This window comes from Poecilia reticulata, linkage group LG13 (assembly GCF_000633615.1).
Source record: "Poecilia reticulata strain Guanapo linkage group LG13, Guppy_female_1.0+MT, whole genome shotgun sequence".
Lineage (NCBI taxonomy): Eukaryota > Metazoa > Chordata > Actinopteri > Cyprinodontiformes > Poeciliidae > Poecilia > Poecilia reticulata.
The window spans coordinates 15178057-15202755 of record NC_024343.1 but is presented as its reverse complement, the minus strand read 5'-3'; the positions used below and the strand labels follow the sequence as shown (position 1 = coordinate 15202755).

General features: G+C 40.0%; 3 protein-coding genes and 1 long non-coding RNA gene across 5 annotated transcripts; 2 read left to right on the top strand and 2 right to left on the bottom strand.

Annotated features, from left to right (window-relative positions):
• Positions 1 to 76: 76 nt before the first annotated feature.
• On the top strand, positions 77 to 10674 carry LOC103474557 (phosphorylase b kinase gamma catalytic chain, skeletal muscle/heart isoform). Its single transcript, XM_008425627.2, has 10 exons — positions 77 to 402; positions 1852 to 2001; positions 3571 to 3749; positions 3857 to 3911; positions 3988 to 4053; positions 4129 to 4292; positions 6844 to 6934; positions 7082 to 7235; positions 7303 to 7428; positions 8601 to 10674. The coding sequence occupies exons 2-10, from the start codon at positions 1919 to 1921 to the stop codon at positions 8865 to 8867; spliced, it is 1185 nt and encodes a 394-aa protein (XP_008423849.1). The 5' UTR covers positions 77 to 402; positions 1852 to 1918; the 3' UTR covers positions 8868 to 10674.
• Positions 9421 to 11744, bottom strand: LOC103474558 (uncharacterized). Its single transcript, XR_535199.1, has 3 exons — positions 11654 to 11744; positions 11243 to 11342; positions 9421 to 10166 (listed from the first exon to the last, which is right to left on the bottom strand). It is a non-coding gene; the product is annotated as an uncharacterized LOC103474558 (long non-coding RNA).
• A 151-nt stretch (positions 11745 to 11895) lies between these two features.
• psph (phosphoserine phosphatase) lies at positions 11896 to 17898 on the top strand. Of its 2 annotated transcripts, none has more exons than XM_008425629.2 (8): positions 11896 to 11998; positions 12130 to 12194; positions 12596 to 12770; positions 13459 to 13602; positions 14711 to 14845; positions 15775 to 15920; positions 16006 to 16154; positions 17155 to 17898. In XM_008425629.2, exons 3-8 carry the CDS (start codon positions 12721 to 12723, stop codon positions 17263 to 17265), a joined length of 735 nt encoding a protein of 244 aa, XP_008423851.1. In that variant the 5' UTR covers positions 11896 to 11998; positions 12130 to 12194; positions 12596 to 12720; the 3' UTR covers positions 17266 to 17898. The 2 variants fall into 2 exon arrangements, with proteins under 2 accessions (XP_008423851.1, XP_008423850.1); XM_008425628.2 differs by having other exon boundaries at positions 12581 to 12770.
• nipsnap2 (nipsnap homolog 2) lies at positions 17660 to 24561 on the bottom strand. Its single transcript, XM_008425630.1, has 10 exons — positions 24434 to 24561; positions 23817 to 23956; positions 23684 to 23729; positions 22497 to 22591; positions 22157 to 22227; positions 21910 to 22050; positions 20855 to 20886; positions 19906 to 20000; positions 18714 to 18797; positions 17660 to 18625 (listed from the first exon to the last, which is right to left on the bottom strand). Exons 1-10 carry the CDS (start codon positions 24523 to 24525, stop codon positions 18561 to 18563), a joined length of 861 nt encoding a protein of 286 aa, XP_008423852.1. The 5' UTR covers positions 24526 to 24561; the 3' UTR covers positions 17660 to 18560.
• Positions 24562 to 24699: the final 138 nt, after the last annotated feature.

Genomic DNA, 24699 nt, shown 5'->3' with positions numbered 1-24699 from the left:
TCTGTTACACTCTTCAATTAGATTTAGGAGCTTCAATGCAGGGATACCTCAAGGCTGCAGCACCTGTCGTGTCACTCTAATCTCGGTGCAGACCACAAACTGAACATGGGAAGATTTTCAAAGTGTCCACAGCTGTGGGAGAAGAAGCTGCTGGGTTTGAGTTTGGGGATCTCTACTGTGTGCATGTGCTGAGCTGCTGCTGCTGCGGAAGAACCAATTTATTTTTGGCATTTGACATTAAAGCTCAACCTTTATAACATGGGACCAGCAATCCTACAGCTATTCCACAGCACTGGGGTCTGACTGGGTTTCTTTGTGGCTGATTTTACGCTTTTTGGAAGGACGTCCAGTTCAAGCATGGAGTCCCTTCGGAACAGCTGAAAGAAAAAACTGATCGACGCGGTGAGTAAACAAAGCGTTTCTTTGGCTTTACTGGCGATGGGTAAATGAAGATACTAAAAGGATCTGATATTAAATAGAAGCGTAATCACACAATGAAAAATCTAGAACAGCTTTTAATTTGAGTACTTTTATTCAACGGGGGGCAAAAATATCACTGTGGGGCAAAACTTCTCCAGACATCAAAAGTTTTAATTCCAAAAAAATGATCTTTGACTATTTCCTGGTTACATGCACTCTTGTCTGTAGTCCTGAGTCCAAGTTTTTATCAGCTCACCCTCCATCTTTCTAAAGGTTTTAGATCTGAGGGCAGGGAGGAAAAATGTTTTTGGTGAATCATTTCTGTTTTCACTTGACCATAGAATATGGTCAAATGAAAACCATAATCTATGGTTCAAAGTATCCTGCTTCTAAACAACCGATGATGACCCATTCCCAGTCTTCTGGAAGAAACAGATCTGTATTTCAAATGTCCTTAAACACTCAAAATAATAATTTTTCTCAACAGTCCCCCTTTTGAGGTCTGAGATACACAGACCTCACAAATAAATTGATTAGGCCTTCCAATATAGGAACAAAAAATTCCGTGTACTAGAATAACTAAAACATTGGCCTTCTTATACAGTCCCCCTTTTAAAAACTAAACAGTTTGTGATGCACTAACTCACCATTGGTATCATCTGACTACTGCATGTAGTTCTAGAGCAAATCCTTTCCTCATTTAGCAAACTCCCTACATTTATAAGTGAGAGTAGGACAATAAAATCATTTTCCTGGCATGTAGATAGCATCTAGTGGTTAAGGAAACTTGTTGACCCCTCCAAAGTCCCCCTTTAGCATCCTGTCTCTGGACTTGATTGAAATGTTCTCAATCCTTTCCTATTTAGAAGAGTAGCTAAGAAAATTAGGCCATGCATGTCATAATTATACCTACTTAATGTTAAAGGGCGAAAGGTGGTGACACCCTGGACAGATGGTCAGTCCATCACAGAAACTGGAGGTAATGAATTCCTGGAGCTGGACGATATGACTGAAAAACATATCACTATATAAGTGTTTAATATCAGTCTTACAGGTAATTATTAATTCGTTTTTTGTTTAAAATGTCTGAAATACTCCCAAACTGGTGGCGTCACCTTTCCTGTTTTATCCACAGGAAAGGTGTACAGATCTGCAGCAGGTAAGGGGGCAAAGCAAAAGCCACAACTGTGTGCGTTTACTCAACAAGCTGTCGCTTAGTAACCAGACACCAAGTGAGTTGATGCCACCAACCTTACTAAGGCTTAGAGGCTAAAGCACTTCCTTTGCCTCCCTCCCTGTCACTATACATGTTGTTCATGATTTATTGTCCAGCCCTAGGAATTACTCATTAAAAGTTACTTGACACTCAGAGCAACTTGAGAACCGCCTGTGTTGTGCCAGTGTTGTTTTAAGCGTGTGCGTTTCCTGCAGTGTGCTGCGAGCTATAATAGGAAAACAGCTGTACACACATTTGGAAGTGAACCAGCGTCACTCCGTCATGACCAAAGAGGAGGAGATCCCAGACTGGGTGGGAGCGAAGGAGTTCTACGACAAGTACGACCCCAAGGAGATTCTGGGCAGGTATGTGAGCAAGCACCGTGAGACACTGAACTACTGAAGGTCCAAACATGTTCTGCCCTTCAGAGACTTGGTCTTTGGTGCTTTTTTTAAAGACTCATAAGATAAAATGGTCTTTTGCATCCTTATTTAGGTTGCTGCAAGCACACGAGTTTGCCTGTAAACATTTATCTCAGGAGCTAGGATTTTTTTAGCAGTAAAGTATAGTAGGCAGTAGATATATGTATTAAGATTTAATGTGATAAATGAACAGAAAGCATCACCTAATTGAAATACAGGGTTACAAATGTAGGTTCTCTGAGTTAGATTTAAGGCTAGACTTTGTTAATGTTAGTCCATATAAATATGCTTTGAACTAAACAAAGGATCTCCAGTCCTTGGAAGCTGACGTCCTACAACTTTTATTTGTCTCTGCTTCAACACACCTCAGTCAAAAACGTAGGTCATTAGTTGGACTCCATCAAACTCGGGTGCAAGCTGTAGAGGTTATTCAGTCATTTTAATCAGATCTGCAGGACATGTAATGGTGCATGTGACAGATGGAGGACAACAGTCGTTGATGGATAGAGTTTGAAATCCATGATCTAAAGCCTTCAGATTTCAAAATGTAGAGCTTGTACAGCAAAAAGGCTCAGCTCAACAATGACATTACTATTACTATGTACTATTGATCAAAGTTTTATAATAATTTAACAAGAAGGTAAATTATATTTGAGAAAAAGGCCAGTTTGGATCTAATAACTTAAAGCATAATTTGAAAACTGTATTTTGTTTTTACTTTATCTGTGTTTGACTGTCTAATTTGTTTGAGTACTAAAAACGTCTAGGTGCAGGAAAAAGAAAAGCAAAAACACAATGTGTAGAAAATTTCTCAGGGTGTGAATATATATATATTTTTTTTAGATCATTGCATGCACACTCCTCTTCTCATATTTTTATCTGTAAAACATCCATGGATCCCTTTGTTTTCATTTCCTTCACACTTTTTAAGTTTGTGGTTGTGAATTGACTAAACGTGAGTTAAACAACCATGAGTTAAAAAACTCATGGTGCGTCCCATGAGTTTTTAGTGAATTGAAACAAAACCCAGATCTTGCTCATTGTCATTCCTGCCGCCCGTCAGATGTTACGTAAGGCTCAGTGTGCAGGAGGCAGCATTCATTAACTTCAGCGTGTTGTGGACAAAGGTTACAGCTCTAAGAAGGTTTTGGTAACAGCAGTCTTGCTGAGTCATTACATAACTTCAATGCATTTCTCACATACAGGTCAGCTGGTCGCTGGAAGTGAGGACATTCTGTTCATTGACAGTCAGATTCACAGTCAGGGGGGTTTAGTTTCAGCAGGTTGAACTCTGAGACTCAACCTTTAAAAAAAAAAATCAATTTCATCAGAATACAGTAACGGAAGTTTTAATTCATTTCTGTGTGCAAATGAATGTTAACAGGCAGATAAAAGCATAAATTATCGTATGAGACTGAAGTTCCAACTAAACTGAACAGACATGTAAAGTTTCTGCTCAGATATTAATCAAAATCCCACACAAGCTGATGTTTTCCTCTCTTCATTGGACAGGGGAGTAAGCAGTGTGGTCCGTCGCTGTGTGGACAAGCGCACGGATCAGGAATATGCCGTAAAGATCATAGACATCACCCCGTCTGACAAAATGACTCCGCAGGAGATCGAGGAGATCCGAGAAGCCACGGTGAAGGAGATCGACATTCTTAGGAAAGTTTGCGGGCAGGAAAACATCAGTAAGCACTCTCTCTTATTCTCAGTTTAACTGGAAAGATTTTTTTGACCTTTGTCCGATGATGCTTAGATATTTAGCTCCACTGATGAATTGAATTCTCCTCTCCAGTACAGCTGAAAGATTGCTATGAGTCCAAAGCCTTCTTTTTCCTGGTTTTTGATCTGTAAGTGTCAGGACTGACAGATATAACGCGTCAGATATCCTGCAGCTTCTGTAATGTCTTGTTTTCTTTCCCTCAGGATGAAGAAAGGGGAACTTTTTGACTACCTCACTGAGAAAGTAACTTTGACAGAGAAAGAAGCCAGGTCAGAAAGCAAGTTTTCTTAGGTAGTGTAATGTTTTTAAAGACATTTTACAATTTAACGTGTTACTCCTTTTAGAAAGATTATGCGTGCTTTGCTGGAGGTGCTCCAGTTCCTTCACAGCCAAAACATCGTTCATCGGGACCTTAAACCTGAGAACATCCTGCTGGACGACAACATGAACATCAAACTCACAGATTTTGGCTTCGCTGTGCAGATCCAGCCAGGACAGACACTGAAAGGTGAGTGAACGGTTTCCATAGTGACCAATTTAAACACGGCAGACATCTCATCAAAATTACCTTTTAAGTTTACCGTATTTTCCGGACTATAGAGAGCACCTAACTATAAGCAGCGCCTACAATAAAAAAAAACAACAACTGGAAACGTACATATATAAGCCGCACCGGGCTATAAACTGCTGGTATCTCCGCCGCTCTCAAGAACACAGCAGAGGACTGCATCCTTAATAAATCTGCTAAGGACGCAGCCCTCCGTCTCCAACGTAGAACCATAGATTTATTCACGCCGAGCTTACGTGCAGCAGCTATCAATCTGATAAGATTCAACTTAAAAGCTGCATCATATGAGTTTGAAAACGTTCCTCCGTTGTGCCTGCTGCTAGCATGTGCTTGTTCTAAATGAAAATTAGCGCCTTCTTCCTTGATTTCCAATTTTGACTTCCAATGAATGATTCACTCCCTGCTAAAGAGCCCCCTGGTGGTGGAAGAAAAATCCACAGAAAAGCCGCACCGGGCTGTAAGCCGCTTGGCTCAAAGCGTGGGGAAAAAAGTAGCGGCTTACAGTCCGAAAAATAAGGTACATAAATCCTTACAAAGAGACACAATGACAACTCCAAGCTTTGACTCAAAGTTCAACAATAGCTACAGTGTCACTTCCTGCTCTTGCGGTCTTTGCTGCCTGCAGATTGTGCTGGTCATTACAGCAGCAGTTGGTGGTCAGGGGGCGTAAATCTGGATCTGGTTGCAAAGTGTGCTTCCTGCTATGAACAGCACAGGACATCGCGTACCGCCACAGAGGGTCTCAGTGCGCTGAGCTTTCTAAATAGACTTCTCAGAAAGCTTAATATCATTAGCAGTAGGAGCTGGCAAGGAAAGTTTTTGATGAACTGTACATCTGCTGGGGGAGAACCATCATCTCAGTGTGGTGATATCTCTAAAACACGCTCTGAAAAATGTCAACACTTAAACCTGACTTTGAGTTCTGGCACATTCTCAATTCCAAAAATGTAAACAAAAAAAACTACAAATTATTTTTTTTTATACATTTGTAAAGCAGACTCTTTTTTTTGTGTGTGTGTTAAAGATATAAAAATAATGCAAGCGGTGAACTGAAAAAACAAATCTATTTAGAGGTTCAGCAGAAGTTCTCTACCACCCACTAAACACCCCGACTCTTTTACTGTACTTCCATGTTGATTGTTGGTATTTAAAGTCAAAGCTTGGAGTTGTCATTATGTCTGTTTGTAAGGATTTATGTACCTTATTTTTCGGACTATATGCCGATACTTTCCCCCCCACGCTTTTAGCCAAGCAGCTTACAGCCCGGTGCGGCTTTTCTGTGGATTTTTCTTCCACCACCAGGGGGCTCTTTAGCATGGAATGAATCATTGAAACTCAAAGGACAGCACTATTATTTATCAGTCATCACTGATCATACAATTATGAAAATGATAACAATGCTGAGAGAAGAGTGTAATGACTAATAACTGGGAACTTATTTGCCTATAAAGGATTTTTTTCTATTAGTCACATTTATTGTTTATTAACATTTACAACTATAACAGGATGTAAAGTTTTACCTGGCATGTAGCACCCTCATTTATAGTCCATAAATATCAGGCATATAATACTATTAATGCACAATACATGTGCCGAAATATATCAGTCTCCTCATTATAATATAAATTTATATTTAACAAAAATATAGAGAAATTTCAGTAATTATCCACATTCATTAAGGAGGTGAAAGAGAGTTTCCTTTTATTAAATGTATCTGGGTTTGGATTTTTTTCATGCAAAAGAGATTCAGATATTTTATAATTTACTTTTACAAAGAGATATTTACACATACTGGTGAGTTTCATCAAAATAGAAGACATAAAGCAGGAAAAAACATTTTTGACGTATGAAAGTTTTATATTATGAGATTATACAAATGAGCCTTTGACTTGGAGAATGACCCTAATCATACTGCCAAATTAGTTACAAAATGGTGTAAGGACAATAAACTCATTATTTCGGAGTGATTATTACAAAGCCCTGATCTCATTCCATAAAAAAAAACGTTTGCAGGCAGAGAAAGTGTGTTTGAGTAAAGCAATATACAAAACTGATTGAGTAAAACCAGGAGCAACGGGCCAAAAAATACAGTTTAAGTTTCAAAAAAATGTATTTAAACTAGTGACTTTGTAAGAAAAAGTTTAAACAAATCTAAGTTCCACATTTAGGGAATAAAATTAACACTAAATGGCTTGAAGAGGAAAGGTTTAAGTCGACTTGGGGGTGAACAAGGTCATGTCCTTTCATACAATGTATCTGATTTCAACTGCACTTCAATTCCTAAAGTTAGTGTTATTCTGTTCATTTTAGAAAATGTCAGTTTTCTATCTAGCTCTGAAAAAAGGATGTTTCTTTGATTAAACATTTAACATCCCTGTTCACAGCACATACCTGTGGATGCAGAGTGCAGTGTGTTCAAAAAGCAGAAAGAAGTGTACTCAGTTTTTTAAAAGTAAAAGTTTCCATCTGTTTGACTGTGTGTTTACTGCAGAAGTGTGTGGGACCCCTGGTTACCTGGCTCCTGAGATCATCGAGTGCTCCATGGATGCAGATCACCAAGGATACGGTACAGCTGTTGACATGTGAGTGACCAGAGACGAAACCACGTCCGTCTCACATGACCTGTTCCGTTTATGCTGCTATTATTGAAGCTTCAGTTAGATAGCTGGTATATAGTTTCTGCTTAACCAGGTCACAGATTTGCCTGCTGTTGGTGTTTGTGTTTACAGATGGAGCGCTGGTGTGATTATGTACACGCTGCTGGCCGGCTCTCCGCCTTTCTGGCACAGAAAACAGATGCTGATGTTGCGGATGATTTTAGCAGGGAGCTACGACTTCTCATCTCCAGAGTGGGAGGATCGCTCTGACACAGTCAAAGATCTGGTAGGCTTGTTTTGCTCGTCTTTGCCTGCAATAAGCTTTTAGAAATCTAAAAGTGCTTTTTGCTCAGATCTCCCGGATGTTGGTGGTGGATCCGAGGCAGCGGTTCACTGCGTCAGATGTTCTGAACCACACATTTTTCTCCCAGTACGTGGTGAACGAGGTGCGACGGTTCAGTCCATACAGGCGGTTCAAGGTAAGGAAAAGTCAGATTTCAAGACAAATGGAATCAAAATAGTTTGCTAGCATTTGAAGAGTTTGCCTGATTCGAGAGATTTCATCCACAGGCTAAAAATGAAGCAGATGCTGAAGGTGACGGTTTCCTTAACAACAAAAACAATTTCACTGGATTGAAAGATTTTTGAGATTTGTTTTTGGTCTGAATGATCTCCTAGACTGTGGCCAAGTCTGTTTCCATCAGTTATACACTTTATTAACTGAATTTGAGTCTTTTTTCTGATTCTATTAATTAATGCGTCCAGAGCATGGAAATAGTATTTAATCCCATCTCTAGGGGTGTAAATCGCACCAACAATAAAATCAACACTTAATTTTTTTCATTTGAAAGTGTAGAGAAAAAAAAGATCAAAATACCCACAATATTTCCAAATCATACTGTACAAAGATTGATTTACACATCACAGTTAAATAAGTAGTAAATCCCCCTGTAAAATATTTAGTCCACTTGGTCTCCAATGAGCCATCTTTGGTCGCTCCTTTATTACTTCTGGGTCTTTGTTGAGTTTAAAGACCCATTTCCTGGGTTCTGGTTGAGAGCCCCTCCAAGCAGTTAGATTGTAAAAATCTAACTGTGATTGTGATTTATAAGAAAACGGTCACTAAGAATAATTGACATCTACTGCTGCAGTTGAATTTTTAAATGTCATCCTTCACATCATACTCTAATTTTCTTCCAAATACTGGGTGAATTTATCCCAAAGAGTTTAATTTTGGGTTGAATAGATCAGATTTTTCTCTCAAACCACTGAATCATTTTGATGTTCACTGACCAACTTAAGACAGGTCTCTACATTTTCCTTCACACTGGTCTCTACATTTTCCTTCTTGTACGTTTACCAATGGTAAGGTAACTTTGTTATTGAGCTTCTACACTATACCAGTTGTTACCTTTTAATTTTATTTTACTGACATCCTTTGGTCTTATTTACTGTATAATGTTGGAGTGGCTGAAAAGAGAAAAGAAACTATTCCATTTCAACTCATTACATTATGAATTAACATCTGAATCTTCATTAAACAGCTGTCATTTACATATTAATGACAAAATACAAAAGAGAAACAGTCAATTTGGATCACGATTTAAGGCGAAACTACCACTCCGTTGTTATGGTTATGCTTCTCCATCAGGTCATCTGCATGACGGTGCTCGCCACGATGCGCATCTACTGCCACTACCGACGTGCCAAACCCGTCACCAAGGAGGTGATAAAGAGCGACCCGTACGCCGTCAAGCCCATCCGCAAACTCATCGACGCATGCGCCTTCAAGATCTACGGCCACTGGGTCAAGAAGGGCCAAACTCAGAACAGGGCTGCGCTTTTCGAGAACTCTCCGAAGATCGTCCTGCTGTCCCTAGCCGCCGAGGCGGATGAGCAGGGCCAACACGGCTGGTAAAGTGTCCACAGGACTGGGAATCACTTCTACTCCAGAAACAAAACTCATAAACTAAGAAACAGCCCGACTAGGGTGTTCTTTGAATGTTAACGTTTGGAGGACATGCTTGAAAAACTTTCTATGCATGAGAGGCTTTTGGATTTCTGTTTTGAAGAAGCAGAGAATGTTCTGGAAAGTAAGAAGTTCTTAATTTTGGGGAATGTAGCCTCCAAGGCGCTGAGTCAAGTCTTCATCTTTTGAATAGACTATTTATTCACTTACTGTAAGACTAGTATGTAGATTTTAGTTTTAAAGTTTGTTTTTTTCCCCAAAATGTCTCGAGTCTGGATGGTTGAAATTTCAGTGAACTTGTATATTTGAGACTGTACAGGTTAAAAATATTATATAATGACAATTGCTCTAATAAGAGAGTACTTTAATTTGCATAATATAAACATATTAAACCTTTCATGTATTTGAAAGTTGTGTCTTTAAGGTGAGGGTATTTTGGATGTTTTATGCATCTCTCCCGGAGCGCTTTGTTCCCACCTACACAAATGCAGCACACACAGGGTTGGTTTCAGCACAGTGACAGGTTTATTATGAAGGAGTGAGGGAGAAGGGGGTCACAGAAAACACCACAGGTCACAGAGGACTTGTTTCTGGCACAGGGCCTTCCTCATTCCTGACCAGGGGTGGCCCTGCTGTGTCTGTTTTTAGCTTCATGTGCAGTCTGGCTGTGTCCAGGTGTGAAAAGTGATTGTGTTACATAAAACAAGATGTTTCACGTAGTTTTTAAATGGTGTAAAAAAAATTAAATAATAATAATGCCACAGACAATTGTTTTGTGACTGTCAAAAAAAAGAAGGAGGAAAAAAGCATTTCAGTGAAGTGTAGTTACCACAGATGAAAACGTTGAGTCTCTTCCCGTTTGGAAACTGGGCCCCCTGCTGGAAAATACGGCAGGAAAATTAATTTCTAAAAAAAAAACTTTTCATGAATGTCAAGTACATCACTGTACTCATTCCTGTGTAGCCAGACAAAGCTGAGGAAAGCAGTTGCCCAGGTGATTTTTGTCTTTGGCAGAAATGAGAAGAGGCTGTTGCATGGTGTCTGACTGTGTCCAGCACAGAGCGCAGCTGGAGCAGAATTCAGCCATGCCACGGGTCACCTTTCCTTCCCACTGATCCCAACAATCACGCAACGTGTGTGCGACCCGTTAACGGTGAGAGTAAAAAACATACCGTCCTGAGAGAAGGTCGGGTCAGTTAGAGAGCAGCCGCGGGGTGTAGCAACAGCTCAATCACATGCTGCAGGACTCTGACGAATGAAAGGCAGAGCAGACTGTAAGGCAAGGCTCACTGATTGAATCAGTAAACAGAGATTTTAATCCAAGGTTTTCAACATGTTGTCACTCTGACGTAAGAACGAGGGACATAATGACCACTCTGATCTTGTCGTGTCAGTTTGTGAGAGCAGTAATTTAGCATGGTGTCTGACTGTATTTACTACATGCAAAGTAACACAGAATTCAGCCATGCATCCAGAAACATGCTCTATACATGCGGTTTTAAACACGTTATGGCTAGTAACATGTTCAGTGGTGATAATTCAACAAGGTTAGAGAACTAAAGCACTCAAAGCATGCTTGGTGTGTGGATGTTAAGATGTCTTTTTTATTTTTTAAAGGATATCCTAACAGCCAACTTAGCAGTTTAGAAAACCACTACACTACTTTAGATACACAGTGATGCCATATTGTTCACACCCAATATTTTCTGATTATGATTGTTTTATAATGGAATAAATCAAACTCATTTGACATGAATTTGGACTCTATGGATTCTATATGTTTCAATATGAATCGTCTTGTGAAGTTCATGACAACTGTTGTGAAGTGGCAGTATATAAACAAACAAAATGATTTCAAGTTATGCATTACGTGGAGTTCTGCAGGCACAAATTCTTAGTGACGCTCCCCAACAGTGTTTCTTACTGCTGCCACATGAGGGCAGTATTGGGAAAGTATGTGTGTGTGTGTGTGTGTGTGTGTGTGTATGTGCTGGCTCCTAAATTGTGGTGTGCAACCAACACCAACTATATTTGAAGAAAACTAAACCTAAAGTAGATTATAGAATACAACACTGTCCATGTTTTTCCACAAACGCTTTCTTTCTCCTCTTTGTGGTATTAATCCCGACAATGTAGCAGGCAAACCGAGCTTTACTGCTGCTTCATTTTTCTGTTCATAACATTTTTAAAGTTCGACAGTAGAAATGCTCATTATTAAAAACCAGACGTGCGGATGTATTTACAAGCTGGTTTCACTTAAGAGATGGGACATAAATGGACTCTCCTCATCGACCCAGCACCACGTGCATGCTCCCCCTCCTCACCTCTGCCACCGGCGGGTCAGCGTGTTAAATTAGCATCTGTTGTAGCATCTGTTTTAGCCTGGCTGATGGCTGGCACCAGGCCACCGGGTTCACTCTCCTCCTGTATCACAGGAGAAAAGGATGCACAGCAATGTTATAACTATTTACCGGCCTGTAGACACTACAAGCAACACGTACATTCACAGGAGACACATTATCATCCCTTTTTAATGCATTTACAACCGTGAAGAGCCCCATCCTGAGCCCGCATTCACACCAGCAATGAACGATTTTAGATTTAACACGCAGTTAAATGACTTATAATAAGCTGGATGCGGAAATTCCATCTGTTCATCTTTCAAATCTCCCCCTGTCTTTAAAGAATACCATTTTTTCCCCGAGGTTTTATCTCTAACCCTACTTCCTACTTACCTTAACCGACGTGGCCCATCGGCATCTTTCTTCTTCTTCTTCTTCTTCTCTGGTTTAGAACGTTTCTTCTGAGGCTGTTCTAAAAAACAACAAGCTCATCAGCGCCCCTCACTAATCTGGAATCAAAACTGCAAGTACTTAAAAATGAACAACAAAAAAAAAAGGTTTCCTGGAAAGCAGGTTGAATGCTGTTGTAGTACACTGTGTACAAGAGAAGAAAAGAAAAAAATGGTTTCCTAGAAAGGAAAGCAGGCTGAATACGATTACAACCAAATTTACATACCCTTAAAAACATTTTAATTGTCTTGTAAAACATTAAATCAGCTTAAACTTTCCTTGTTTTAGGTAAGTTGAGATTAAGTCATTTTATTTGATAAATGCCAGAACGATGGATTTCATGTTTTTGATTTTATTTAGTTTCAGAAGTTACTACACTGTAACATAAATGAAATCGATTTCAAAATGTTCATCCACAGTAACCAGGGATACCTTTGGAGGAAAAAGAGGAACCCAACAAGTCAGGTTGAAATCCATGTCAAAGGTAAATGAATACACAAGACTGGGGGGAAAAAAAGAAAGAAAAACAAAGCAGAGAATTACAAAGTGTTTGACTACCAGAGCTTGGAAATACGTTTTGGAGCAGTATCTTGTTAATACAAGAAAAACTCATCAAAATAAGATACTACTGCTAAACTTATTTCTTAATTTTGGCAGTGAAATGCTTCAATAGAGACTTGTGTTGCCAGACTAAGAGTAGAAGATTTTAATTAGACCCCAAACACCTTTGTGACTCTCTACACTCAGAAGACGATGGATCGTTGATTTACAAAAAACAAATTTGATTTATTTCTGAAATTAATGACACATTAGTTGTGCTGACTTAATATATATATATAGTAATTTTTTTTCGGCTTTGCTAACGCATAGTATTTGACCGTTGAGGTCGCCATGGCAGCGAGCCAGCGGAAGAGTGGGCGGGAACCTTGTCGGCTTCTCTCTGATTGGTCAGTCGTCTGGCTCGTCTCTTCCTCGTCGGTGAGCCCATTGAGAGCGGTCCCAGTCCGTTCATGTTAAAGCGACCAGCGCTCTCGTGCCTAATCAACCCTCTTCTTTCTCGGTATGTATAAAGAGCAACGCAATATTCCACATTTATGACTACTATGGTGTTGTGGTGCAGGGTTATGTAGTTTATTACGGCTCACGGTTGCAATAGAAGATCTGGGGGTGTAGGTAAAAGTCAACTCTCGTATACAAATGGAAAGACATTCCAGAGGCTCTCCGTGTCGACTAAAGCTTTGATATGTTGCATAAGAAGAGTAATAGTAATAGCAGCGTTCACGAATTGCTACTCTTTTCTCTTTTGTTGCATGTTCAAGGGTGAACCTTTAGTCTTCTGCATGCCGCATTGGGGGTGATGCAACAGGGACAGAAGATGTCCATCCACCAGTCCTCCCGGTTTCTTTAATTGTTAACTACTGTTAACGCCCTTTCTAGTTCAAATTATTGCGTTGTAGACTCGTTTGTTTGTTTGTTTGTTTTTTAATATCAGATAGACACACAGTTTGCACATATAGGTATTTCAGTGAATAGTTTAGTTTCCTGCTCCAACGGAGAAACGGCGTCCTCAGCTTGCAGGAGGAAATCAGGCATAAGAGATGTCCCCTTAAACCAACAACACATCAACAGACTGCCCAGATGACTTCCCAGTGTTAGCTCTTCATGTCACCTGACATCCCCAGTCTGAATGACCAGGCTTAATAGCACTGCTGCTCATCTCATGTTGAATTTTTGTCTCCCTCACCCAGCACGATGACAACTATGCAGGAGACAAAGGAGCTCTTCAGGAGAGCAGATGCTGTCTGCTTCGATGTGGACAGCACGGTCATCAGAGAAGAAGGCATCGATGAACTGGCCAAGTTCTGTGGGGTGGGGGATGTGGTCAGAGAGATGTACGTAAAGCGCTTTTCACGCACGCCTTTGCAGAAGTACTTCTACTCTTTTAGGTCTTCCATATTCTGCCATGCTACGTATTCCAACAGATGCCAATTGATTTTTTTGGCATCTTTGGCAAAGGAAGAAAAACAATGATTCCCCCCCCCCCACCATTCAGTGCAAGCTGCACCTACCTCTCAACGAGAGCCACAAATCATTGGAGTATATTTCTAGGAGCTTTGCACATCTAGACGGATGCTTTTATTCAAGGGGTCAGAGAGTTCTTTGCTAAACTCTTTGACCCCTCGATTGGATGGGGACTTTCTCTTGGCATCAACGTTTAAGTCTTGCCACAGCTGCTAAATTCGATTTTGGTCTGGATGTTAACAGGACAATTTTAACACGAGTTTATTTAAACGAAGCATTACCGTAGTTTGGACTCTGTACCAGTTTTAAGTCTTCCACAGCCTTTAACATGTCTTCTTCCTGAGAGACAAGGAAGTTCAACTCTGACCGGCTTCCCTGTCCTTACCGTAGAAAGGAATCCCCATAGCATGATGCTACCACCACCAGCATTGGGGTCATGTGCAGTGTTAGTTTTCGCCACATTTAGTTTTGTATAGGCAAAAACGTCACTTTTGGTTTCGTCTGATCAGATCAGTTGTGGCAAACTCCAAGTAGGACCTCTCTCGTCACGGCTCACTTTCGGCTATGACTTTCTTCTTTCTAATTGCATAATTAGGTGGCAGCAGCTTGCTCTGGATTTTATTTAGATGCATCAAAGTAAAGGAGGTTGAATGCAAATGAACGTCAGTTTCCAGATTTTTTTTACTTGTAAAACTGTTTGAAAACCTCAGATGATTTTCCTTCAATGAATCCCATTAAAATCCAAATACCATAGATTCAAATTTCTTTACTATGTACAAAAAAAAACTGTGACAAAAGTCCTACACATATCTTTCGTCCACATCTCTCAATAAAATATCCAAATGTTTACAGGATGTTTCTGCAAGGTGCTGCATCTGTTCACATTCTGTCCTCAACACATCTGTATGTTTATTTACTCTGTCTTCCTAAAATTAACCATATTTGTAGATATGAACCAAATCCACTCTAACATTTTAGGACTCGTAAAGCCATGGGCGGCTCGATGACGTTCAAGAAGGCCCTTACTGAGCGTCTGTCCATCATCCGGTGTTCCAGAGAACAAGTAAACAAACTCATAACGGATCACCCGCCTCAGCTGACTCCAGGCATAAAGTAAGTGTGCGGAGAGCTGATAAAGTAAATCAATTCAGCAGACTTTGTTTTCCACTGCATGCAGAAACATTGGATCCAAGTGTAAAGAACAAACTGGATGTTCCATGTTCTAGTTCTGTTTACTTGAATTATATATATATATGCTCTGCAGGTATTTTGTTGTTGCTGTTCTGTGATATGATTTGGATTTTTTTTGTGATGCATAGTCTTTCCAAAACCAGGTCCAGGTAAATGTAGCCCATATTTCCCTTCCTGCTTTGGTAATGGCAGTAATTGATGTCTTAAAGTTTAAACATTATGAAGTAATCCATGCGGACTGGGTACTGTGTAGGTACACAAGTTATCAAGGATCCAAAGAAACCATTTTGGGGCCGTTAATCTACTCAGCTCTTATTAACCAGTTGATACATAGTTCAAAACCAACTATGGAGCCAACTTAAAAATATCCAAATACTCTAAATCAATTATAGTCGCACCACTTTAGGGTAAACTTGACATTCACTCCAGTGAAATTATTCTCAGTATAAAATGACAGACTTCCTGTTAATTTAGAAAAGGCCTAATAATCCTTCCTAGGTTGACAGGCCACAACAATTGTTTCTTATGGGGTTTGCTGATATCTTTCCACTTTGGCATTGTTAACACAAACCTTTTTTCTTCAGGCTTGTAAACTGCCAGAATTGCCCAGTGAGCTGCGCCTTGCTACTAACTTTCCTCTCTTAAGTTATGTGGAAGCAGCTGGGAAGTACTTTCCCATCGCTGTATCAATACTACACAGAATTTGTTGAGAAATAATTAAAAATGAAATGATATGTAAACTGAAAAGAAACATTTAATAAATAAACATTTTCCTGTCAAAAATCCTTATGAGTTTTTTGTTTTTTTTCAGTTCTCCATTTAGTTGACAAACTCTTTTCGTTTTTGTCCAGGGAGCTTGTGGACCGTCTGCACAAGCGCAACATTAAGGTGTTCCTCATTTCCGGCGGTTTTCGCTGCATCGTCGAACACGTGGCTTCTCAGCTAAACATCCCCCTGCACCACGTCTACGCCAACCGACTCAAGTTCTACTTTAACGGTGAGAACCGGGTCCAACGCTCGTCTCTGTCCTCTCAGCTCTTTCAGGTTTTGTGTCCGTTTCTAATCTCCAACTGAACTTCCAGGTGAATACGCCGGTTTTGACGAAACTCAGCCCACAGCTGAGAGCGGCGGCAAAGGAAAAGTGATAAGCATGCTGAAGGAGCAGCACGGCTTCGAAACGGTGGTGATGATCGGAGACGGAGCCACTGACCTGGAGGCCTGTCCCCCAGCGGTAAGTGTTCGCAGGAGAAGATCTGCTTTAATGTTAGAGATCAGAATTTTATCAAATTCAGAAACTGTAAAGCCAGTTTCTGAATTTTGCAATGCTTTGAGTTGCAGGAACGGCATTCATAAAAGATCATCTAAATGGATTACCACTTTTAAACAACAAAAAATTTTTTTTTACTATTTAATAGCAAATTGTATGTTGAAAATTATTCATATCCTTCTCAAGAATTGATGGAAAAATCTTCCATTTCAAGTTATCAATGAAATGACCGTAATCTTTTGCACCTTCTACAGATTCTGTATTAAATTTACAAAACGTTACTTCCAGTTAGAGAAAACATGTTGGCAAAATTTTAACATCACTTTACATCTGTGACTGCCAGGGGTGTGAATATTTTGGGCTTAATAGTATATATTTTTTAATAGTATATATTTTTACCTGCTGTTCATTATTCATATAAATGTAAGGAACAAATTGTGCTTTAATATAAAGTGGTTGCTTTAAAATAGGGTTTTCTTGATACTTTCAGTTATTAGCATTTTATATTAGCAATGACTGCATCTAGCATTACTAAAACCATAAACCTGAGATTTTCTAAAGGTTGCCACAGTTTGACGTCCAGCGTTTTCCATAAGAGGTTAAAAGATAAAAAGAAAAATATAGAGCAGTTTTTCTGTTATTTGCTGACAGTTCAGTCTTTTTCTCAAAGGTCTGTCCCCACATAAAAAAAGTTTCCATTTAATAGCTTCTTACTCTGGCCTAATTTTCTTTAAATACTTCACTGACACTGAAAGCAACTTCTAGCGTTCTTTACCTAGTTAGCGTTGTTAGCATGGCCTGATGGCACTCGCCTACACCATCAGGTGTAAACCTTGTACACAGATCTAAAAGGGAAGAGTTTTAAGTTGATCAGGGTATAAATCAGCCTATTGCGCTCACCAGTGATTTATCTTTAGCATCAGTAGCCTTTTACATAAGAAATATCCACTCTTTCCTTCTTCAGAATGCTTTCATTGGATTTGGTGGGAATGTCGTCAGAGCTCAAGTCAAGGAGAAAAGTTCCTGGTATGTGACGAGCTTCGATGAGCTGCTCAAGGAGCTGGAGAAGATTTAAATATGCTACAGGAGTTCTGTTACTGATTTAACCTTTTATATATTTGCACCCAAAGGTGTGCCAGTCAAGCTTTTTATCCAGTACACACTCAGCAGACTTTTTTTATGAACAGAAATATTTACACTAGACAAACCTCACTTTAATGTTGTCGTTTTTTTTGTACTAAGAAAGTAACCAAACACTGTGTGAGTGGACATTAACGTTTTTGTGTTTTTGCACTTTTCACATCAGAATCCGATAACTTGTAGGCATTATATAACGGCATGTGCAATGAGAACTGTACTAGCAATGTGTTCAGTACTAAGAGAACTGTAACCTGACTTGACTGTCAATAACTGTGGCGACTTCAGTCCTTTAAGGAGAATCCCAATTAAAGACCAGAAGGTGCTGTAAAGAATGTCTGAATGATTTTTAATTTCTTTCCATTCTCTCCTTAACATTTATTCTTAAAAACAAAATGATAAATGTGGATTCCTTAATGATAAATCAGCCATTATTACAGTACAACGCAGCATCCCTCCTACCAGATTCACCCGACCGCTGATGGAAAACAGGTTTCCACGTTTTTTCTACACAGTTAAGAAATGTTTGATTAAAAACAGACTTTTGAAACCCCGCATGCCGTCTCAACAGAAAAAAAAAGTTACAAACACAGCACCGGGAAGAGGTAACGGGAAACTTAAGAATAAAACACAGAACAGAACCTGGAGTGTTCGTAACAGACAGCAAATATAAAATTCTGATATCTGCATTGTACAGCATGTCTGACTTTAGCGCCTTTATAGGTCACTGAAATGTATGTTCTTAAATTAGAGGTCTCATGTCGATCAGCTTACGTCAAAGAGTCACTTTGTCAACACATTTAAACACCATGTACACCAAATAAATAAATGGCTACCGCACTGAGCGATGAATTTCAACACTACTATCCTCGCCGTTCTTTTTACACGCTTGCACTTTTTCAAGTAACGTTTGTTGCTTCCTAAACTGGAGACGAGCTCTTCTTCTGGCCCGCTTTGTAGCGTGGCACGAGACGTTGCATGTGACAATCAGGAGGTTTCAATTTGGTTCATTTTGGCCGTCTGCCACCGAGAGCACGCTACCATCCGCATCAGTTTGGATTGAAACGCAGATGCTTTTAGGAGTGGATTCTTGACGTTATAAAGGAAAAAACAAAAAGAGGGCTGTTTTTTTTTTTTTTGGTAGCACTGACAGAAAGTTAGACCCATGATGGCGATTCACAGAAGAAATGTAACATTCGAAAGGGGGCCAGCTTGATAACAGATCGTCCCTCCTTACTGCAGCGGGGAAGCTTTAGTTGGGATCATGATCCTAGAATCCATGTGCTGAATGAGAGGGACTGCAGAGAAGGAAACATGGAGAGGTTCATCAGGGCGACGTAAGGAAAACCACAGTAGCTGGAGAACGAAGGGTTTCATTTAGCTCACCGGTGTAATACACCACTTCATGCCAGCCCTCCTGCTGCCACACGGCGTTCCTGGTGGCTTCCCGGGACAGAAGGTCTTTGTAAGCTGCAAGTCAAACCGTAAAGGGACAACTTGATAAATTAGAATACAGTCAGAAAAGATCATTTATTTAATTAAAAGACACAGTAATACATCTGAAGAGTTTGTTCCTGTTTATGATTGTTGCTTTCAAATAATGAAAATCCAGACCTGAGCTTCTCAGAAAGTTTGAACATTTCATGGGACCAGAAACAGTTTGATTCAACATTTTTACACAAAATGTATGACCTTAAGAAAAATTGATCAAACAGAAAAATTGAACATACAATCTTTAATTAGTGATACAATTCCACAACACAATTCCCCAGTATATTGCAAGCCTGGCGGGCCACCAGGCTTTATTTGAACCCCCACCAGGTTAAGCATTGTTTACCGATTTACGTTTTTATTGTTTGACTTTTTTTTTTTTAAAGACTTTACAGTTGGAATTTAAGTTTTTTTTTTATTTATTAATGCCTCATAATAACACATAATTACATAGTAATTTTAAAATTCTCTGTCAACATTAAACATTTAACTGCAGGCCGCTAGATGACTGCTTCTGGGCTGAGCAGGTTTTCTGGACAATGAGTAGCATGCCATAACTGCTGGGTTGGTTAATTATTTTTCATATACAAACATTTTCTGTCAATAAGAGTGTTGTAAATAAGAATTGATGCCAATTTGCTACTATTTTCAACACAGCAGTACCGTATTTCAATACACACACTTGTATGTTTAAGTGTCTGTCTTCTCATTAATTTTAGTTTCATGGTTTTTAGCCATATCCCAGTGTTGTCATGCTGCGTTGGCCTTCGTAGTTCAACGCCTTTCTTAAAGACACAAAAAGTTTGCTAGCATTGATAGTTTATGTTTCCTTCTGAGGGCCAATAAAATGATCTCAGCTAATTATAACTGCTTTTATAGAGCCATTAAACATTTCTTATAAAAGTTAACTTTTTAGGATTATATTCTGCTTATTTTGTCAGAAATCCTAATGCAAGATTTATGTAATCAATGTGAGGCTTTTTAACAAGTCTGGAGGTCTAATTTAGCTTACAATATTAAAGAGAAGAAACAAATTGGTCAATAGGTGAAGTGATGTAAACTTGGTCATGCTTGTGTTCAGTCATACCCCAAAGGTGATGGACCATGTAAAGGTCACCGATCTGGGAGAAAAACCCTCCCACGGCCTCTCTGTTGCGTTGGCGGTATCGGACTGCTCTGGCCCTGCAGGACAAGAAGCAGCTAGAGTCGTAACCGGCGCCAAAACACACTAAACCTTCTTCAAAAGATCATAAACTCTCCTCATGTCTGAATTAAGTCTGGCCCCCCGTCTGAAAACTGGCATTAACCTGATCAATCAGTGATGCTGCCCTGAACCCTAACGCGGGTCAGGTTGGGTGAGCTGCTGTGAAAGGAATGTTTTAGCCTCATTACGCTCGCCCCAACGCAAACATGCGTTTCAGATGACGTCTGTTAAACTCTGAAGGCTCATTTCTACATGTTGTTGTAACTTGAAGCAGAACTTTAAGCTGTCGCCTGCACAAATTACGTTGAAATTGCTTTAAATAGCTTTACTGACATTATTTATAGGTCTACAGGGGGTTCCTCAAATAACGGCGAATTAAAGCAACCACAAAAGCAACAAAAAAAGGCAATATTAACCAGCCTTAGAGTGATGTTGATATATTTCTCCCCCCCCAGAGACAGAATGAAACACGAGGCGTCACGTTAGAAAAGCAGCTACACCTCATTTCGTTGCTCTAAAGTATATAAAAACTGCACTAGATGTGTTGACAGAACGATTTTTATTGGAAAAAAAAATCTTTAGCTGCCTCAATTATGCTGTCATTTGTCATTAAGAAGACGGCTGCTTAAAATAACGTCTCTTTTATTATGTACAAATCCTTCAAGCAAACAGCTTCACTTGAGATTTAATCTCAGTTACAGCGCAGCTTCAAATACGAAGCGTCTCCAGGGGAATATCTCTTGTTAATGACAGTGTGATGAGAGAGGGTTCATGTGCTGCAACTGCTCTGTAACTACAGTTCAATGAGTCAAATGTATTCAGGCTGCCTTACCAGTAATTACCCCACTCGATCATGGTTCCTGGCTGCAGGAGGAGGGAGAAAACACAACATTCCTTATTGCAATAAAACACAGTTCAAAACTTCTTTCCAGATTAAATACATTAAGGTGGAAGAATAACGACACGTGAAGGCTTCTTCAATCATCCGACTGGGTTTAAGACCACACGTTTCCTGCCGTTTCTCAGATATAATCTCAGCCCGAGACCAGGGGGTAATGGAGAGCATTTTTCACATGTTGCAGGGGGAGCACAGCTAGATGAAGGCTGACCTTTTCAGATTAGAAAGCAGGACTTAATCTGCAAGAGAGGGCTTGGTTTTGAGCAAATCTACGTTGAATTTAACAGCGAGCGTGATCAGATGCTGAAAATGTTTATGAAAAATCCAAATGCGTGGGGGCTAAAAGCACAAACCAGGCGCGTTCTTCCTTTGTTTGGTCTGATGAACGCAACAGAGCTTCAGAAAGAGACTTTGTTAATATCTGTAAAGATTGTAATTATATTTTGGGCTCTTATTCATTTACTGTAAATGTTCCCTTTTTCAGTGTGGCATAATAATGGAACCTTCAACTTCAAAAATATTTAGGACCAAGAATTGGGTCACTGTCCACAAAGAGTAAAAAAATCTTCATACAGGCTTGAAGATTATGAATTTGTGTATATATCTTAACTTATATGTATAATTTTGATCCTATGTGGATTAGATGAAATCTACAAAACAAAATGAAACGTTTTTTGTTAAAAGAATTACTGAATTGAACTGAAGAAAATGGATTAAAAAAAAGTAAATAAAAGCTCAAAATGAACAGAATAATGCTGATATTGGGATTTTGAAGTTTGATATAAACTAAATCACTAAATAAACACAAACAGCGATACTCTTGATGAGTTTGAGTGTGGATATTTAAAGGAGATTTGCCTAATTTCATCTGTGTAAACAGATCCTGCAGTCAGCTACATTTCTGCAGTCTCCTCCTGTGACCCAGTGCAGCGACGACTCTTGAGCACAGAGCACCGCTGATGCGATGGCGTGTTGGCGGAGTTCCTCACCCTGAGCTGATAAGACCTGAGCTCGTAAATGTTGGGGCCTTCCCGGGGGACGGGCTCGTTCCAGAAGCTGAACTCCAGCAGGAGCTGGTTCTTGCGCGACAGCAGCATCTTCCCGCGCTCCTTCCTGTACGCCGTGAACTCCTGACGTCCGACAGACACGGATCCATGAGATTTACTTTGACTTTAGTGGGCGGGAGATGAAACGGGAGCAAAAAAACGGAGGTAAAGCGCAGGAAACGGACGTCACCTTATTCTGCCGGAGCTTGTTCATGACCTCAGTCAGAGCAGGGTAGCCGCCTCTGTAGCGCCACAGATGAACTGCAGAAACGACTTCTCATTAGCAGCAGTTCAACTATAACCAGGTGGAAAGTTAGTTCAGCGAAGTTACAATTTTAACCAAAAAACAACAACAAAGAAATATTTAAAAAATCCACAAACAATCATAAATTACAAACCGGCAGTTCATTGTCTGTAAATGATGGATTTTATGTTGACGCAGTAGGCCTTGCCTGCTGATTGCAGAACCAGGCGCAACAGCAGAGCCCTGCTTATACTGCAGATATGTGTGTTGTTATTAGTAATCCTACCAGCCTGGTCTTGTTCTCCATACCAGGTATTCCAGGTTCCCACCAGCTCACAGGGGTAGTACTTATCAGCATGGATGGAGGGCAGAACGTCCTCGCTGCGACAGGAGAGCACAGATTACTTTTAAAAGCTAAAGCTAACTTCTAACCAGCAGTATCTGAGCAACAATCTGATCAAGCACTTAGATTTTAACCATAAATACATATCCTTCAGTCTTCATCATGTTGAGACAGTTGAGAATGATTTTATGCTGAGCCTCGCAAAAATATTTAGACCACTTCATTTTTTTTCAACATTGTCGCATTACAACTGTAAACTTCTGCGCACTTCTGAGCTGAAGAAGTGTATCCAATAAAAATCCATTTTATTGTATCCAGTAAAATGGATACATAAAATCCATTTTATTGGCTTTTATGTATGAGAGCAACGCACTAGTGCATAATTATTAAAAGGGTGCAGTTTTCTACCCCCCCGCCCCCCAACATCAAATCAAAACCTGAAAAGAGGTTTGTGTATTTTAAATTAGCCCCCTTCCACTCTGATACCCCCAAACAAAATGAAGGGCAACCAATTGTCTTCAAAAGTAATTATCAAGTCCACCTGTGTGTGTTTTAAGACTCAGTAAGACTACTGCTATTCTATGAAGGCCTCAGCTTTGTTAGGGAACATCTATAGAGAACACATAGCCAGGGTGATGTTACTAAACTGCATTCCAAGGTTCAAACATAACAATAAACATAACAGTAACTAATCTGGTCTTTACAAAAGACAGGTGCTGATGAAAGAATGTGTTTGCAGTGAACCACAAACAGGTGAGAACAAATAGGAAGTTTAATTGAGATAAATATAGATAAATGCTGGAGGCGGCAAAAGACTTTGGACTGAGGTAGAGGTTCTCCTTACAGCAGGAAAATGAGCCAGAGCCACAACAGAAGGGTTCAAATCAAAACATCTTCTTGTGTTGGAATGGCTTACTCAAAGTCCAGGCCTAAAACTATGTGAAAAACCGCAGCAGGATGTGATTACCAATCTTCTCAGGCACTCTCTGGGGATGAAGAGTAGACCAGAACCACAAGACCTGAGTGACAGAATCTAAAGTCTAATGCAAAGGGCATGACTATTTTTGCAAGGCACTGTACTTAATTTTAGTAATCTAATATACACACATTTTACTCGTAATTACACTTACCACAGCTTATTGTAGTCATCCAGGCACTCTGGCTTCACATTATGGACTGAAGAAGGAAGACATGTCATTATTATTGGTCTTATTATTAGACACATTACAAGTCGAGGAGCCAATATTCATGTGGGGACCTTACACTGAATTTTGTAGAGGTTACTTTCCTCGTTTTTGGTCAGCAAGGTGGAGTGTGCATCTTTTCTGGGATCGACCTTTCTGACAAACAGAGACCTAAACCAGCTGTCCTCTCCGTTTCTGCTGTTGGATGCTGAAAATCCTCTGAACCAAGAACACACAGGGTGAAACGATGAAGGACTACACCAGGAACTGCGACAATGCAGCTTAAAATCATACAGTGCATATTAGCGCATTTCCATAAAGTGTGATGACCCACATGCTGCTTGAAATAAATAAACAGACCTGTGTATTTTTTTTGATGAGGCTAAACAAGAAGTAACAAGCTGACCTTGAGCACTACACACGGTTAAAGGCAAAATATGACAGAGACTGGTGTTATTTCACTTCTACCAATCAACACACGCAGTTTTTGTCACACACCTCCCAGGATAAATCAATAGGGGAGGAATCTTCAGAGTGACCAACAGCTGAAGGCCAATCCCGGTTTGCTAACAGTCAGCGGGTTAGCTTTACCAGGCTCATGGTAGCCACAGAAAAGCAGGGTGAATATTTCACACAACAGCCAAAATAATAAGCTGCAAACACGACAGCCAGGTGCCCAGGACTGTGACTGCTCACCTGACCCAGAGAGAGAGGTTTCCGGCTGACAGAGCCCTCTTTTTAGCCGGAGTGAAGCCTCCGCGGACTCTCTGAAGGACTCCTGTCGCCATCTTCAGTTTAGGAAACACCGACAGTGACCACCTCTGGCCGCCAGGTGGCGACAGAGCTCCGCTTCTATTCTGGTGAAGCAAGATAAAGCATCAACTATCTGCTTCAACAAAACCCAAAAAATCCACTATCTGCTTCAACAAAACCCAAAAAATCCACTATCTGCTTCAACAAAA

Excerpts from the sequence above, each read along its gene's own strand:
- LOC103474557 (XM_008425627.2), top strand. The coding sequence starts at position 1,919 with ATGACCAAAGAGGAGGAGATCCCAGACTGGGTGGGAGCGAAGGAGTTC. Across the intron at positions 4,293-6,843 it reads GCCAGGACAGACACTGAAAG|AAGTGTGTGGGACCCCTGGT; the intron begins GTGAGTGAACGG and ends TGTTTACTGCAG. Across the intron at positions 7,429-8,600 it reads GTCCATACAGGCGGTTCAAG|GTCATCTGCATGACGGTGCT; the intron begins GTAAGGAAAAGT and ends CTTCTCCATCAG.
- nipsnap2 (XM_008425630.1), bottom strand. The coding sequence starts at position 24,525 with ATGGCGACAGGAGTCCTTCAGAGAGTCCGCGGAGGCTTCACTCCGGCT. Across the intron at positions 22,051-22,156 it reads ACAAGCTCCGGCAGAATAAG|GAGTTCACGGCGTACAGGAA; the intron begins GTGACGTCCGTT and ends GTCGGACGTCAG. Across the intron at positions 18,798-19,905 it reads CATGGTCCATCACCTTTGGG|CTTACAAAGACCTTCTGTCC; the intron begins GTATGACTGAAC and ends TTTGACTTGCAG.
- psph (XM_008425629.2), top strand. The coding sequence starts at position 12,721 with ATGTTAAAGCGACCAGCGCTCTCGTGCCTAATCAACCCTCTTCTTTCT. Across the intron at positions 12,771-13,458 it reads ATCAACCCTCTTCTTTCTCG|CACGATGACAACTATGCAGG; the intron begins GTATGTATAAAG and ends TCCCTCACCCAG. Across the intron at positions 13,603-14,710 it reads GGGGATGTGGTCAGAGAGAT|GACTCGTAAAGCCATGGGCG; the intron begins GTACGTAAAGCG and ends CTAACATTTTAG.